Below are 16,161 nucleotides of genomic sequence, written 5' to 3'. Positions count from 1 at the left end.
GCTAAAATGGAAGAATTGCAGCTAATCTGAGTGTTAGTCAGTGTCTCAAACCTGTAGCCACAACCTGAATATGAGATCTGAGCATCATGAGACAGTTTTATATTAGTTTAGTGTATTGATCGGGGAAACAGATTTCTGAAGCACTGGATCAATATGAAGCAGTTGTGTTGAAAATGGTTCACTGTTCTGAAGCATTTGATTCAGTCAAAATAGCGACATCTGCAGAGCAACTATTGGTATTGCATCTGTATGGATGGATTCAATCTGAGACTGTGATGAAACAGTTAGTCAGAATATAGGTGGTGTTATTGATTCATTATTGGTATGTTGTTCAGTAAAGTCTATAGACTATTATATAAACAGATCACTTTTAAACAGTTTACAGCAAAGATATTGTGTCAGATTGAGAAGCACACCCTGTATCCAAAACCAGCACAACACCTCTCAGGTACGAGTGTGATGTAACGAGGCGTCTGCAGGGTGGTCACATGATTTTTGGCGTAGTGAAGCGAAGCATTGAAACGTCGTGCTGCGATACATTTGCTTTGAAAGGTTGATATGATATTGAGTCGTCTGCATCGAGTGTAACATCACTAGTTTAGTGTCGTACAGAATATTGTATGAATCTCAGACTTCATTGTTATTGTTTATTTAATAATAAACATTTGCTTTGGAAAAGTTTGGACACCACTTTAAGTTTTGCACAATTACTTTGGAGATAAATTTCTTCACATTTATTTACTTTCTGAGATTTATACAATATTTTCTGTAAAACTAAACTTTATTTTTTAACTCCAGTTGTTCACACAGACTTTTTGTCAAAGTCTTGAAGTCCAAGCTGAGATAACACTGATGACATTACTCTGGTTATTGTTAAAGACTAAAGCTGCTCCAGAGCCTCAGAAGACATTAAACAACAGTTTAACAGGCTGAGTCGTCCTCCTCATGACCAGTAAACTCATCTTTGACATCAGTAAAGTGTCTCTTTACACACAAATGAAGAATATGGTATTAAAATGTAGGTTTACCTCTTGTCTCATCAGAGCTTAATTTGGTTCATATAAAATATTTGATGAAAATTGAATCTTAATTTTAATGGATTTTAGGTTTGAGGAGGAATTCAGATTATAAAACATGAACAAACCTGTAGTTTTTAGTGTAAAACAATAATGCTCTCCTTCCTGTGTGAGAAAATAAAAACCTCCAGTTAAATGTTTGATCAGCTGCTGTCGGCTACTAAAGAAGAACTACAACTAATCTGATGGTCAGTTTTTCATTCTGGCAGCTTGAGACTGTTGATCAAATGTTTCTCACTGACACAATTAAACTCTGATAACACAAAGGCTCAAACATGCTTTACAAGAACCTATGATTCATATTTTATACACAATGTTTATATGACTTTAGTGTGATAGAAAATACTGTCTACATCTCAGACAACAAATTACACCTGATTTCATTTTTATTTTTGTTGCTCAAGAAACTGAACAGAAATTCAAGTTTTGTCCAAACTTCTTCACTGTATGTGTCTCTGTCATGATATGAGTCAGAAATAGTGTTTGCAGTGATGATAAGTTACCAAATATTTAGTTGAAATCTGTTTGAAATATGTTCTATCAAACATTCCTGAGATGTGTAGTTAAGGCTGATGTGCTTTTCTATTTCACTGTTTCTCTGTTTTTCCTCTGAAATATGATCATATACAAGCAGAGACAGGTTGAACAAAACATCCCAGTATTACAGTTCATGTCTGATCCTGTAATTGTTCTTTACAAGTTATTGTTTTATACTTTGTTCACAGGTGCAGCTACAAAGCCATATGTCATGAGAGTTGATCAAACAAAGGACTGGGCGCTGCTGCAGTGTCAAGTTCGAGGTGCTTCTCCAAAACCTAAATTACACTGGGAGGACAGTGATGGAAAAAAACTTCCAGCTGAAGAACCAAAGGAGTCAGAAAGAGAAGGCCGCTACGACGTCATCCTCCAAACTACTGTGACCAAGACCGACTACTATCGCTGTGTTGCTATGCAGAAGGAAATCAAACATCAGATTTATTCTGAGATACACGCGATTCTCCTTGGTGAGTTTCTTCTTAACAATATTTTAATATTCAAATGATTTTAATTATTAACATGTTTTTAGTTCTGAATAAATTTCAATGTGTGCTCAGACTGAACACAAAGTGAATGAACTCAAAGCAAGTTGAAAACATTTTAAACTGAGTGAAAACTTCACACTTACACTGAAGCTCTGTGACTCCACTTCAGTAATGTGCAGAGATAAGAGAGAGAGTGAGAGAGTCTGGAGGAAATAACAAAGACACACACACACACACACACACACACACACACACACACACACACACACACACACACACACACACACACACAGTAAGTGTGTACATTCTCAGCCAGTTATAGTAAACGTCTGTATGTTCAGTACAATAAGTTTTTGTGCTGAATAAACACAGACTGTAAAAACACTCCAGCAGTCAAATGAACTTTGTGTTCAGTCTGAAACTCACAGTATGAAAACACAAGTTATTCCATCTCACACTATAATATACTATATCACATCTGGTCACCACTTCTTCTCTCACTGGCTTAGAGTGAGTAGAAGAGGTAACAGGTCATTATTTGACCTGACACTGGTTAAACTGGAGTTACAGTGGGTGAACTCCACTTGTTAAAGGGGAGGTATAATGCTTTTCCTTATTTTCAGACATATATATTATGTCACAATGTCAGATATTCATGTTAAAAGTGGCCGACGTGTCAAATAACGAGGTAAACGTATGTAGCAGTAATCCCTGTGAGCAGAAAGCAGCAGCTTCAGACAAATGAAGAATATGGTATTAAAATGTAGGTTCACCTCTTGTCGCATTAGAGCTTAATTTGGTTCATATTAAATATTTGATCAAAATTGAATCTTAATTTTAATGGATTTTAGGTTTTAGGAGGAATTCAGATTATAAAACATGAACAAACCTGTAGTTTTTAGTTTAAAACAATAATGCTCTCCTTCCTGTGTGAGAAAATAAAAACCTCCAGTTAAATGTTTGATCAGCTGCTGTCGGCTACTAAAGAAGAACTACAACTAATCTGATGGTCAGTTTTTCATTCTGGCAGCTTGAGACTGTTGATCAAATGTTTCTCACTGACACAATTAAACTCTGATAACACAAAGGCTCAAACATGCTTTACAAGAACCTATGATTCATATTTTATACACAATGTTTATATGACTTTAGTGTGATAGAAAATACTGTCTACATCTCAGACAACAAATTACACCTGATTTCATTTTTATTTTTGTTGCTCAAGAAACTGAACAGAAATTCAAGTTTTGTCCAAACTTCTTCACTGTATGTGTCTCTGTCATGATATGAGTCAGAAATAGTGTTTGCAGTGGTGATAAGTTACCAAATATTTAGTTGAAACTTGTTTGAAATATGTTCTATCAAACATTCCTGAGATGTGTAGTTAAGGCTGATGTGCTTTTCTATTTCACTGTTTCTCTGTTTTTCCTCTGAAATATGATCATATACAAGCAGAGACAGGTTGAACAAAACATCCCAGTATTACAGTTCATGTCTGATCCTGTAATTGTTCTTTACAAGTTATTGTTTTATACTTTGTTCACAGGTGCAGCTACAAAGCCATATGTCATGATAGTTAATCAAACAGCGGACTGGGCGCTGCTGCTGTGTGAAGTTCGAGGTGCTTTTCCAAAACCTAAATTACACTGGGAGGACAGAGCTGGAAACATCCTTCATGCTGAAGAACCACAGGAGTCAGAAAGAAGAGGCGACTACGACGTCTTCCTCCAAACTATTGTGACCAAGACCGACAACTATCGCTGTGTTGCTACGCAGGAGAAAATCAACGATCAGATTGATGCTGAGATATTCGTGATTGTCTTGGGTGAGTTTCTTCTTCATCATATCTTCATATTCAAATGATTTTAATTATTAACATGTTTTTAGTTCAGAATAAATTTCAATGTGTGCTCAGACTGAACACAAAGTGAATGAACTCAAAGCAAGTTGAAAACATTTTAAACTGAGTGAAAACTTCACACTTACACTGAAGCTCTGTGACTCCACTTCAGTAATGTGCAGAGATAAGAGGGAGAGTGAGAGAGTCTGGAGGAAATAACAGACACACACACACACACACACACACACACACACACACACACACAGTAAGTGTGTACATTCTCAGCCAGTTATAGTAAACGTCTGTATGTTCAGTACAATAAGTGTTTGTGCTGAATAAACACAGACTGTAAAAACACTCCAGCAGTAAAATGAACTTTGTGTTCAGTCTGAAACTCACAGTATGAAAACACAAGTTATTCCATCTCACACTATAATATACTATATCACATCTGGTCACCACTTCTTCTCTCACTGGCTTAGAGTGAGTAGAAGAGGTAACAGGTCATTATTTGACCTGACACTGGTTAAACTGGAGTTATAGTGGGTGAACTCCACTTGTTAAAGGGGAGCTTTTATGCTTTTCTTTATTTTCAGACATATATATAATGTCACAATGTTGGATATTCATGTTAAAAGTGGCCGACGTGTCAAATAACGAGGTAAACGTATGTAGCAGTAATCCCTGTGAGCAGAAAGCAGCAGCTTCAGGCTGCTCTGAACGCTCGGTTTCCAATGTTTTTTTCTACTTTCAGCCAAGCTGACGTCAGTTCATGACAGATTTCTTTATATGGACATCTGCTACGTGCACAGCGCACGAGTTCGCTGCTCTGCTCCGGGAGTAGTTACGCCAAGCCACGACGCCATTACACAGCACAGCAAAGTAAAATAAGTAGTTTACCTGTTGGAGGTGTGCTGGTTGTCTGCAGCTCTTCATAAAACATCATCATCACTGTGGCTGTTTCGGCTCGTACTCTTCCTCCCTGCGTTATTTGTAACTGATCCGCTGAACAAATAACTCCAAATAGCTCCATATGTTGTTGTTTCGACCGGTGTTTAGCGCCGCTAACGAAGCTCCACTAATTCCGTGAGGACCATGTTTTTACTTCCTGTAAATTCTTCACAATAAAAGTCTCCCGTTAGTCATTTAAAAGCTTTTAATTTGAAGCAGTAAAGCAGGAAATGTTTGGTTTGCATTGACAGTACAGTTACACAACTCTGATACGTTAAGCTGGCCAATCAGAACAGAGTGGGCTCCTCGGGAGGCGGGCCTTAAAGAGACAGGAGCTAAAACGGAGTGTAAGAGAAACTGTGTATATTGAGGGGCTGCATTAAGGGCCAGTATAAGATAAATAAGGAGTTTTTTGAACTTTGAATCATGCAGACTCTAGTGGAGTCCAAAAATAAGAATTTAGAGCTGAAATGAGCATAATACTATAGGTATATAACACGTCCTCTTTAAACTATGATGAGTGATAACATGAATCACTCAACATCACAGATTTTAATTGAAAGATTAAATTGATGTGATTCACTTGTAGGAGTATTATTACTTTATTAATGAATTTCCTCGTCATTAGGGCATCGGCTCCTTTTTGGTTCACTCGAATTTCAATAAATAAATTGAAAACTCTTGATGAGTTTGTGTGTAAAACAAATTAATTTCCTAATTTTCATCAAGTTTATTTTTTAGAAAAGTAAAGACTTTTAACCCACATGACCTGGTGAAAGTTTGATTGACATGTGTACTGTCAGGTGTGTAGAGACAATAAGTAACTGCAGCTGGACACAGAAAAATACTCATATGTTTGAATGGAGAGTGTGAGCGAACCCACACCTTTTCGAACACCTTTTACCCATCCCCCCCTTTCTTCCCTTCTTCTACCTTTCAGTTGGAGAGCAGGATTTGAGTACTCTTCTTGTGAAATATCCTCATAAATCCCATGACTTTGGCCAAATCTTATATTAAAAATCACATGTGTTTGTAGGAAATTTCGTCGCGAATCCATTGATACAGGTTTCAAAGTGGTCAGACATATAGTTTAGACATCAGAGCCATTTGTTTGACACAAAATCCATGCCCAGAGATTGCCTCCCCATTGTTTTACATTGTAAGGTGTGATGTGGCACTGCAACTTTCAGGGCCTATAATATATAAACCGTTCGAGTTATTACAAAGTGTTTAATAACTTTTGTTCAGCACAGTGTCATAAGTCATGTATTAAAGTTTGAAGCCAATACCATTAACGCCCTCGGAGGAGATAGCGTTTCTTGGGGGTCCAAAATTGGCGCAAAGTCATACTTTGATGGGCATACTGCAAACTTCCTGTTGGATTTAGGTCAGGGGTGTCAGTGTATGATTTGTAGGTCTTGATGAGACAAATAATTGAGTTTTTGTTCGATCTCTCTACAACATTCCTACGGGCCGTGGCAGCCATATTCGTTACATTAACTTTTACATTTTATCAAATTTTTCACCAGACCTCATGTGTGTGCCAAATTTGGTGAATTTTTGAGCATGTTTAGGGGGTCAAATTTAGGGTTTAAGTGGTGTATTAATAAAGAAAGAAAGAAACACACGAAATACAATAGGGTCTTCGCCCCTTTGGGACCCAGGCCCTAATAAAATATAATGTTTAGACATCATTCAACTTTTTGCATAATTTGTTCTGGTACAAAATTATCTTGATATATTTGAAATATGTTTTCTGTGACACTAATATTATATGATTACTGTTATTTATACAAAGTTAATAAAATACCTTAAATTAAAAATTAGGTTTGTACGTATTCGCCCTGTTTCAGTGAAATTATGAAAAATGTTAATATCTTCTTTGGCTCATTAAAGTTGTAGCTGCAGATTTTAAACATTAATTATCATTTTATAATTGTAGTAATTCTGACTATTAAACCAGCAAAGACTGAAGTTTTAGATTGAAATATAATTTCATATTCAGAAATCATGACCTTATCTGTTGTTTCACAGTGAAATAAATGATTGTTCTCTTAAAACATTTTACAAAACTGAAACAGAGATATATAAAAAGAGAATTTTATGGATTTTAAATTATTTGCAAATGTGTGTGGAGAGTAAAACTGTATCTCAGTATATGTGTGAACTAAAATATGTGAATGTGTCCAAAAATCTCTAAATATTTATCAGATATGAACATGTGAAAAATAATCTGAAAGTATTTAATCATAAACTGAATGTAAATGACTTTTTCTTAATGAGTTAAAGTGTATTTAGCTTCAACAGACTCCTGCTGCATAATACCAGACTGTATCACTCTGCTGTCATTGTGCTTCAGTAGCTGTAGAGTCGACTCACCACCAGGCAGAAGCATCTGTTGATTTAAATCTTGACATTACTGGACAGTAGTTGTTGCAGTTTAGCTGCAGCAGTGTAAGTCTATGTTAGCTAGCTAGTGCTACTTAATGTCTCAGTGAAACATAAACCTCTAAGCTGCATGTTCAGCTGGTTGGATAATATCTTGTTTTACCAAAGTTTATCAATACTAGTGATGACAACAACTATCATAAAGTGAAGATGTTAATCCAGAGTCCATCATAGACTTGTACTTGTGATCCTCGGCTCAGGATGTAGAAAACCTGGACTATGGACAGATTTCCACACACATGTGCAGATCTCAGGTACGGCAGGAGTGTAGCAAAAGTCACCTGTAAAAAGCCTAAAGTGGAGCGACAGGACAGTGATTGAAACATCCTTCCTACTGAGGATCAACACGTCTCAGAAAAAGGAGGATGCTACAACAACATGACCCTCCTCACTACTGGGACCAAAACCAACCTCTGAGCTGTGTAGCCGAGCAGGAGGAAACTGCTCATAAGATCGATGCTAATATCACTGTGTCTGCTGAGAGTCATCTCACTGCTGCTTTAATCTGTCAATCATTTTAGATTTTAGGAGCATGCACACCTTTAGTTGTTCTCTTTGTGTAGGTTATGATGTCTGTACATGATTTACAGTTACATTCTGAGTCTTACGTTAACTTCTTTTTATCTGTTTCAGCTTCCTCAGCTGGATGGATTATTGCTGCAGTTTTGGGTGTTCTTTTTGTTCTTGGTATAATTGTTCTAGCTGTGCTCAAATGGAAGGGTTACATCACACTAAATAGGAAGAAAGGTAAGTTTAAATAAAATATTGTATCAATATAATCATAATGAACAGATTCTTTATAAATATCTCATGTTTATTGTTTTAACATTTGTTTTTATCTTTCTGTTGGCATCCATAAAAAATCCACTGAGTCCACATTCATATGTTATTGATTTAAATTAAAAATAAATATAGTAAATACATGAGTCTATTTTCAATTTTTTGATTCATACAGTTTTGAATATCATCAGATCTGTTGAATCAGTACAAACATTTTAAATGGAGGGTTTGAATTTTACATTTCAAGACAGTTAATCATCTAAGTAATATTTTATTTTATATTTTATTATAACACAATAAGGGGAACACACAAACAACAAACAAACAGTAACACATTATAACAAGATAATTATGTCTTACATGTGTTTTAATTCAAACATATCAGTCAGATGGACTCAATACAGTTCATGTGAATATTTACTGGAGAACTTGTGTTTCCAAAGTCTGAATTTTCCTTCATGTAATTTTGTTTTCTGTCCTGCAGGCGGAGGTGCTGCTGATCCACATAATCAACAGGAGAATGTCCAGCTTAACACTCTGTGAAGTCAGCTGCTGAAGTGTGTTTGTGTTGTTGTATCTTGATTTTTGTGAGGATCAGTTTGAGTTTTAGACCAAAGAGTGAAGACATTTTTGGAGAAGTTGGGTCATTTTGTCTTGTCCTCATTTATCCAAAGGGTGTTTTTTAAGTTGAGGCCTGGTTTTAGATTTAAAGATAGAAACAGACGACTGTATAAAGCTGTTAACTGAAAGATTAAACTTCCTGTCTGACTGCAGCAGGACCAGGAGGAGGCAGTGTAGCAACAACATGATATCAAATATAAAAGACTAAAATACCTCAAACAGAGAACAGAACAGTTTCAGCTACTGACCTTAAACTTGTTTTTTTTTCATATCTACACATTTAACCTCATTATACTAGTACTTACTAATACTATAGCATATATAGTATATAACCTCACAAACATTTTGTTGGAATAATTAATTAAAAATTAATGAAAAACAAACATTGGTATTAAAGGATAGACTTGAAAATATCCTAAACGAACCCGTAAATGTTCAAAAATGTCGTCATAGAATTTAATTTGGACATTTACAGATTTTCAATGTTCTGTCTGGTGATGAGATTAAGTGACAGTTATATTAATTGTATGTGTTTAATACTCTGATGGAATATAGTTCCACTCTTGTGCAGCTTTAGCAGAAAACGCCGACTGAGAGCAGATTCAGTCATTTCCTCTCTGATTCTTTGCTCTGTTGTGTTTTTATTGTTTTATTTTAGTATTTTGATGGTTTTATTATCACCTCATTATGCATCTCAGTGTTATTCTGTCTCTGTTGTCCATGTACAATAGATTGATCTCATTCATAAAGTGGTTTAATGTCAAGCTGAAATACAACTATAAAACCATCCACTGGACTGTTGTTGAGAACATTATAGTTCATAGATAAATGACATGAACCTGCATAGAAACACAATCAAACTACCTGAGACAGTTTGTGATTTTGGGCTTTAAAAATAAACAGAGTGAAAAATAAAAAATGTGATAATGAGGCAGCAAAGCAGGATAATCAAATAATCATTAAAATAAAACAATAAAAGAAACAACAGAATTAAAATGGGTCAAATTAAAAGGACCAAACTAGGAGAAGGTCTTGTGATGAAAGTGAGTTTTTAGTGATTTTAAAGATCATATTGATTTATGTTCTGATTTTTAAGGGTCTCAGACCAATAAAAGTTCAGTCATCCTGGACAATCAGCTGACTTGATGGAAACAACCAGGAGACTCCTGACTGAGGATTTCAGGCTGCAACTCAGAAGAGATTAAAACATTTATAATGTCACTTGTAGCTTGACTATTATAACATTATTAATAAATATCAATGAATAATGAGAACTGTTATATTCAGGATCAACGACATTTTATCTGTGATCCTCAGCTGAAATAAACAACCATCGTAGTCACTCGGACTTTAAAAGATAAAGTTGAAATGTGGTCTGGTTTGATCCCTGCTGCTCCTGTCATCATGTCAAAGTGTCTTTGAGCAAAACTCTGAACCCCAAATTACTGCTGATGTTTAGACCAGCAGCCTGCATGGTAGCTCACTGCCATCAGTGTGTTTGTGAGTGTTGATGTGTGACTGAGAGGAACATTTTGGTAAAATTACTATATAAATGCAGTTGATTTAGCAAATATTATCATACTGCTTGTAGTTCTTAAAGATCCTCACTGACTATATATATGAGTATAAGACTTCACTGAGCTAAAGCCTGCTGTTATGCTTTGAATAAATGTGAATATTTTGCAGCTAAAATTAAATAAAATGTTACTTTTTTAAATTTTATTTGTATTTTTTAATGCACTCAGTCAGAATCAGGTTCAGTTTCATACTGAACTATAAAGTGTTGTTGACTGTGATATTTGAATTGTGTTGAAAGTTCATATATGTTATATTATAATGTATGTTTATTATATATTATAATATATGTTTATAACTGATCATGCACTTGCAGGTTGATGGATGAATGAGAGAAAAATTTGCATAAAATTACTATATAAATGCAGTTGATTTAGCAAATATTATCATACTGCTTGTAGTTCTTAAAGATCCTCACTGACTTGGGCATGAAGAAAAATGTAAGACTTCACTGAGCTAAAGCCTGCTGTTATGCTTTGAATAAATGTGAATATTTTGCAGTTAAAATTGAATAAAATGTTACTTTTTTAAATTTTATTTATATTTTTTAATGTGCTCAGCCAGAATCAGTCAGGTACAGTTTCATACTGAACTAATTGTGCTGAAAGTTCATGTATGTTCATGTTAAATGATGATGCACTTGCAGGTTATCATGTAATTTCAGGCAGTTCTTCATCATTTCTGTTCAAACATTTGAATAAAACATTAAAAAAAAAAGTCAAACTGTATGTTGTGACTGTTTTGGATGTTTCTGTCTGTTCAAACTTTAATAAGAGAAAGAAAAGTGATGATACTGTATTGGCTGGATTTTAACACACATCTGTTTCTAATGAAGACTTTGAGGATAAAAACACTCTGAATGAAACTATGAAGCAGATACAACATAATTAAAACCGCTTCTAACAAACAAACAGTTTATCAGCCTGATAAATGATGAATATAGCTATAAATTTCTTGTGCTAATTGATTTTTTTAAATTCCTGACATTGTAGAAAACCTTAACACAGACATTTTATGCATTTATTAGATGGTGATCAGTGATGGTGATAAAACCTGTGTTGTCTGTTATTCATAGTCGGCATCTTAACCCCTGAACCACAGAACCAGGTGTCTTTTCTCTCTATGTGTGAACGGATCCTACAGTTTTGTGGTCTTACCTGCATTTGGCGGCACCTTGATGTCGTTTCTCTGATCTACAGGACACTTTTCCCTCCAACTTATTACACTCTACAATAGTGAACTGCCTACATGACTGCAGATGTTTTATGTAAAACACTTTGAATTGCCTTGTTTAAAGGTGTTATACAAAGAAATGTGCCTTGCTTTTGGGATTTGAAGGTAAAAATCTCTGTTTTGTATTTAAACTGTTCATAGCTGATAATCAACACCAATATTCAGTTGACTCTAAATTTAAAGGAAAGTGAGGATCTATTTGTTTTGTCCTCTGAAACATCATCATGTGACTGCAGTGACACATACTTTGGCCTTCACAAGACTAACTTTGCCAAGACGTCTCATCACAGGCGATTTGTTTTTAATCTTACATTTAATAATTAGTTTTGGTCAACATTTTTATATAAAATATAAACAAGTAAAAGTGAGCAGGTGAAGAAATTTGTACCATGGATGAACTTTTTCTACAAAGTCAAACAAGCAGCTGACAAGAAATGTGCCATTTTACTGTTAAATCACTTTCATTCTTTGTCAAATGGAGATCATTTTTGGAAATGATGCTGTTATGCTGAAGAAAATACATTGAAAAGGTTTTTTATTTGTCATTTTTCATAACAAGTACAGATTTCTGCAATCACAGTGAAAGAAGAAGTGCAGATTGGATTTGATGATCTTTAGCTTTTTAGTGTGTTTTAGTGTGAAGATCATGAATGACATGTAATAATGAAGTAGAATAAGCATTCAGTAAACAGTAGACATGGTAGGTTTGACTCTTTTTACTGACTCAAGTCACTATGAATCACTCACTGAGTCAGTGACCCAAAGCCTGGTGAATCAATCACCGGTGAACGAACACTCGTCTACTGCTTACAGCCTACAACTCAGCCCTGACCAGTACAAATAAACAAATCTTATGAAATGTTTCTGTTAGAGAATGTTGGTGACTTGAATAGAGGTGTTTGATGGTTCAATATTTGAATTGATAGGCCGATTTGATGTTCACGTTCGGACGTTAATTTCAGCTTGCCTCGATAATTAGCTAGCTAGCTGGCTAACACAATGTTCTATGTAAACAAGTGAAGCAAGCTAGTTAATGGAGTGTTTGAAGGTTTGATGGAGGTTGATGCAGTGGGATACGGCGTGCACATGATTTTTGTTTTAAGAAAATGAAACGTTGCATGTTCATCTCATTATAAAGACCTGATACACAACTGTTTTGTTTAACACACACTAGCTGCATTGACTGCCAACAGCTCAGAGGAAACACTCAACCTGTGTCAGAGCTACTCATGAGTTAGTGAATCAATAAGTGTGAGTCAGAGCTTCTCAACTCAGAGTGACAGCCGAGTATCAAGTCATCCAGTCACTCACTCGCACCTGTTGAACCAACAAGTTCCATCCACTCCCTGTGACCACTGATTCACACGATTAGGCCACAGATTTGCTACAGGAAATAACAGGATGTTGACAGAAGAAAAGAGGTGGAAATCCACCATGAGGGCAGTGCATCACTCGGACAGTCTACAGCGCTCACATGCTAGAGTTATCTTTTAGTTCATCTTCAAAAAAGGCAGTAGTTGCAAGCTGAGGGAAAGGTGGTGCCATTGGGCATGTCAAAGCTACAGTGTGAGTACAAAACTGATGTGCATTAGCTGAAATTCCAAATAATAATAATAATAAACTTCCCTGCTATCTTAGGAGGAGATTTCTGTACACAAATGGGACTAATAAGAGGACTCTACAAGTCAGACAGGGAAGAGGAAACAGACATCTTAAGGGAATACAGAGATGTGTTCACAGGGTTGAGGTGTGGACCTGGACAGAATCATATTCAGATTGATCCAGCAGTAGCTCCAGTTATTAAACCCATCCAGAAAGGTGCATTTAGCACCGAAAGATAAAATCAAAAGTGAACTGTAAAGGGTGGAGAAACTTGGTTGAAAAACAGACAGTACCCCAGGGGTGGAGCAGCGATTTTAAAAGTGTGGGTGTTCTAGGCCTGGGACATGAGCACCGCAACCCTCCGCCTTTGGCCCCTGTTCCAGTCTCAACAACATGCAAAAACCAAAAAATCAAAATAAATGCTGTGCATTTCTACATTTTCTTCAGCGCCATATGCAAATAATATTGAGTTCAAAATGTACATTGTAGCACTACACCCTTCACCACAAGATACTATATTCACCAGTATTCACATACCATAGTATTAAGTAATGACTTTAGACTTTTTAGTGTCTGTTAAAAAACATGTTTTTCAAAAGAATGTAAAGACTTTAATTTCCGTTCTTTTTATTTCATTAATGAAACATGATGAAAAGTGAGCTACATCAAAACCAGTGTCATTGGGTGAAATTCGCAAGAACATAACAGCTTTAATATTATAAACAGTACACATTGGGTTATTCCTGATAAAATTTTCAAATAAAAGAAAAACAAAAACAGTACTCAAAACCAGTGTCAGATATAATAAATGGCAAAATTGTCCTTATTGCCTAATATTGTTGCCCCTTAAAACACAGTTACAGGGAAAAATGTCTGAGTATGAACATGTCCCTGAATTTTTTAGTAAGCGGAGGCAAAAAATGCCCAAATTGCCTACATCTGCTCAAAACATCCAAAGGTGCTCCTTCTCTTGTCTTTACGAGAAACAAATTCTTTGGGAATTGCCTTCCTATCCAACATGTCATGCATTTCCTTGTGAACATGACACACAGCCACACTGTTCAGGCATACTTGTGTCATAGTGCTCCGGAGCCATGTCTTCAGCCTCCGGAGCGCACTGAATCCTCTCTCTGCTTCAGCTGATGACACTGGGACAACAATAAGCAATCTCACAAGTGTTTCAAGTCGATCAAAGAGGCCACGGACCTCCAGAAACATCCCCTGAAGAATACCAACAACGTCACTGCTGGACTGGAAATTATACTTGGTTCTGAACATTGCTAGTTGTGTCTTCAGACATTCAGGATTGAGCTCTGGGTACTTTTGCACAACATCATGGACCTCTCCAGTAAAGAGGACTTGCTCCAGATTTCTGATCATTCTCATTCCTTCCTGCTCAAATTGTTCTCTAATCTGCATATTCACGACATCAAGGACTTTGTAGAACTCTGTTCTGTAGTACTCAGAAGGGGACGCATGTACATGTGCAGGAGCACAGCCGGTAAAACGTTGAGGTGGCCTATGGAAACGTGGAGATGCAATTGGAGTTGGACCAAGCGTTTCACACATCTGTAATGCTTTGGTGTGAATAGTTCCGAAACTATCTGGGTTTCTTTTTTTTTTTGCGAAAGTCTCTTTCACACAGGTGACAGCGGACAGCATGCCATCTATAGTCTGTGCTCTGCACTGGAGAGAAACATTGAGAGTCTCCAACTCCAGGCAAGCAAAAGACCAAGAACAACATTTCCCTGCTGAAATTTGTTATACAAGCCCTGTGCCCTGCCTGCTGCATCTGGGTCACCTGTTGCCATCTTACTCAAAGCACGCAATACATGCTCATATCGGTTGAGCACTGCTTAACAATGTATTTAGGATCTGGTTGATTCGGTTTAGTTGCTGAGAATGGTTGGTTTGAGCATGCCACAGCGGACGTGTCCAACACCTCTGTGGCCTGCACCATACTTTCTTCATCCTCACGATCTCCCTCTCCTTCTCTTGTGTTCTCGCCCTCTTCTTCTTCTTCTCCCCGCTCTCCTTTGTCCTGACTCCTTGATCCTACTTCCTCATAAACACCCTACATATGGAGTAAGAAAAACAATGACTTAATGGAATTCAATGTGTTCCTCTACATTTTCTTTCTTCCTCTTTCTGTGACAAAGCTTAATAACTGTTAATAACAAATTACAGGGCCAACGGTCTAACCTTGACCAAACTTGCAGTTTGACCATATTGTGCCTTAAATCACCAGCAAAAACTTAAATTATAAAACTGGAAGGCAGCTTGTGAAATGAGACACGAATAGTTATACTGGTCATTTTATTTTCCTCTAAAACCATAGACTTTTAAAAATTTAAAACAATTTTAATTTTTTTTTTAAAAAAGAGACATAGTTATCATGACATCACCCATTGGTTGGTGGACTGCCATTTTGAAGCAAGGATGTATAAAGAGAACTGGATACAGGAACAGCGCCGGGCTTTGAAGCCAATTTGACACAGTGGCCAAACCGTGTAATTACAATGTCACATGATGCACTCTTTATGAGTTTGTGTGTAAAAACAAATTAATCTCCTAATTTTCATCAAGTCTATTTTTAGAAAAGTAAAGACTTTTAACCCACATGACCTGGTCAAAGTTTGATTGAAATGTGTACTATCAGATGTGTAGAGACAATAAATACCTGCAGCTGGACACAGAAAAATACTCATATATTTGAATGGAGAGTGTGAGTGAACCGCTAGGTGCTCAGGCCCTAATAAAGGAAAAACTGCAGTACAGAGCTACAATTTTAGTTTTGATGGTATATTTCTACAGCACTTTATAACTTAACTGTCACCCTCACTCCATTTTTTCCCTTCCCCTCATAGGTCATCCCCACTACTGAATTATACTTATAAGACCTGTAATTATTGTAAAATAAATGATAATAACACCAAACCTCATACAAAGTGTGTATATAATCTACTGTATGTATATAGGCCTTTCTGCTGTATCCTACAAAAATGAGTTGCAC

General features: G+C 36.3%; 1 protein-coding gene across 1 annotated transcript in view; it reads left to right on the top strand.

The window, feature by feature from the left end:
• The window catches only part of LOC137180906 (hemicentin-1-like), a 164,887-nt gene extending 162,096 nt beyond the window's left edge, over window positions 1-2,791 (top strand). Inside the window, exon 17 of the mRNA XM_067586181.1 lies at window positions 1,802-2,791. Within this exon, the coding sequence (XP_067442282.1) occupies window positions 1,802-2,118 (317 nt within the window). The 3' untranslated portion in view covers window positions 2,119-2,791. The remainder of the gene's footprint in view (window positions 1-1,801) is intronic.
• The last annotated feature ends 13,370 nt before the right edge of the window (window positions 2,792-16,161 follow it).

This window comes from Thunnus thynnus, chromosome 4 (genome assembly GCF_963924715.1).
Source record: "Thunnus thynnus chromosome 4, fThuThy2.1, whole genome shotgun sequence".
NCBI classification, from domain to species: Eukaryota; Metazoa; Chordata; class Actinopteri; order Scombriformes; family Scombridae; genus Thunnus; species Thunnus thynnus.
This window is presented reverse-complemented; position numbering and strand designations above follow the sequence as displayed.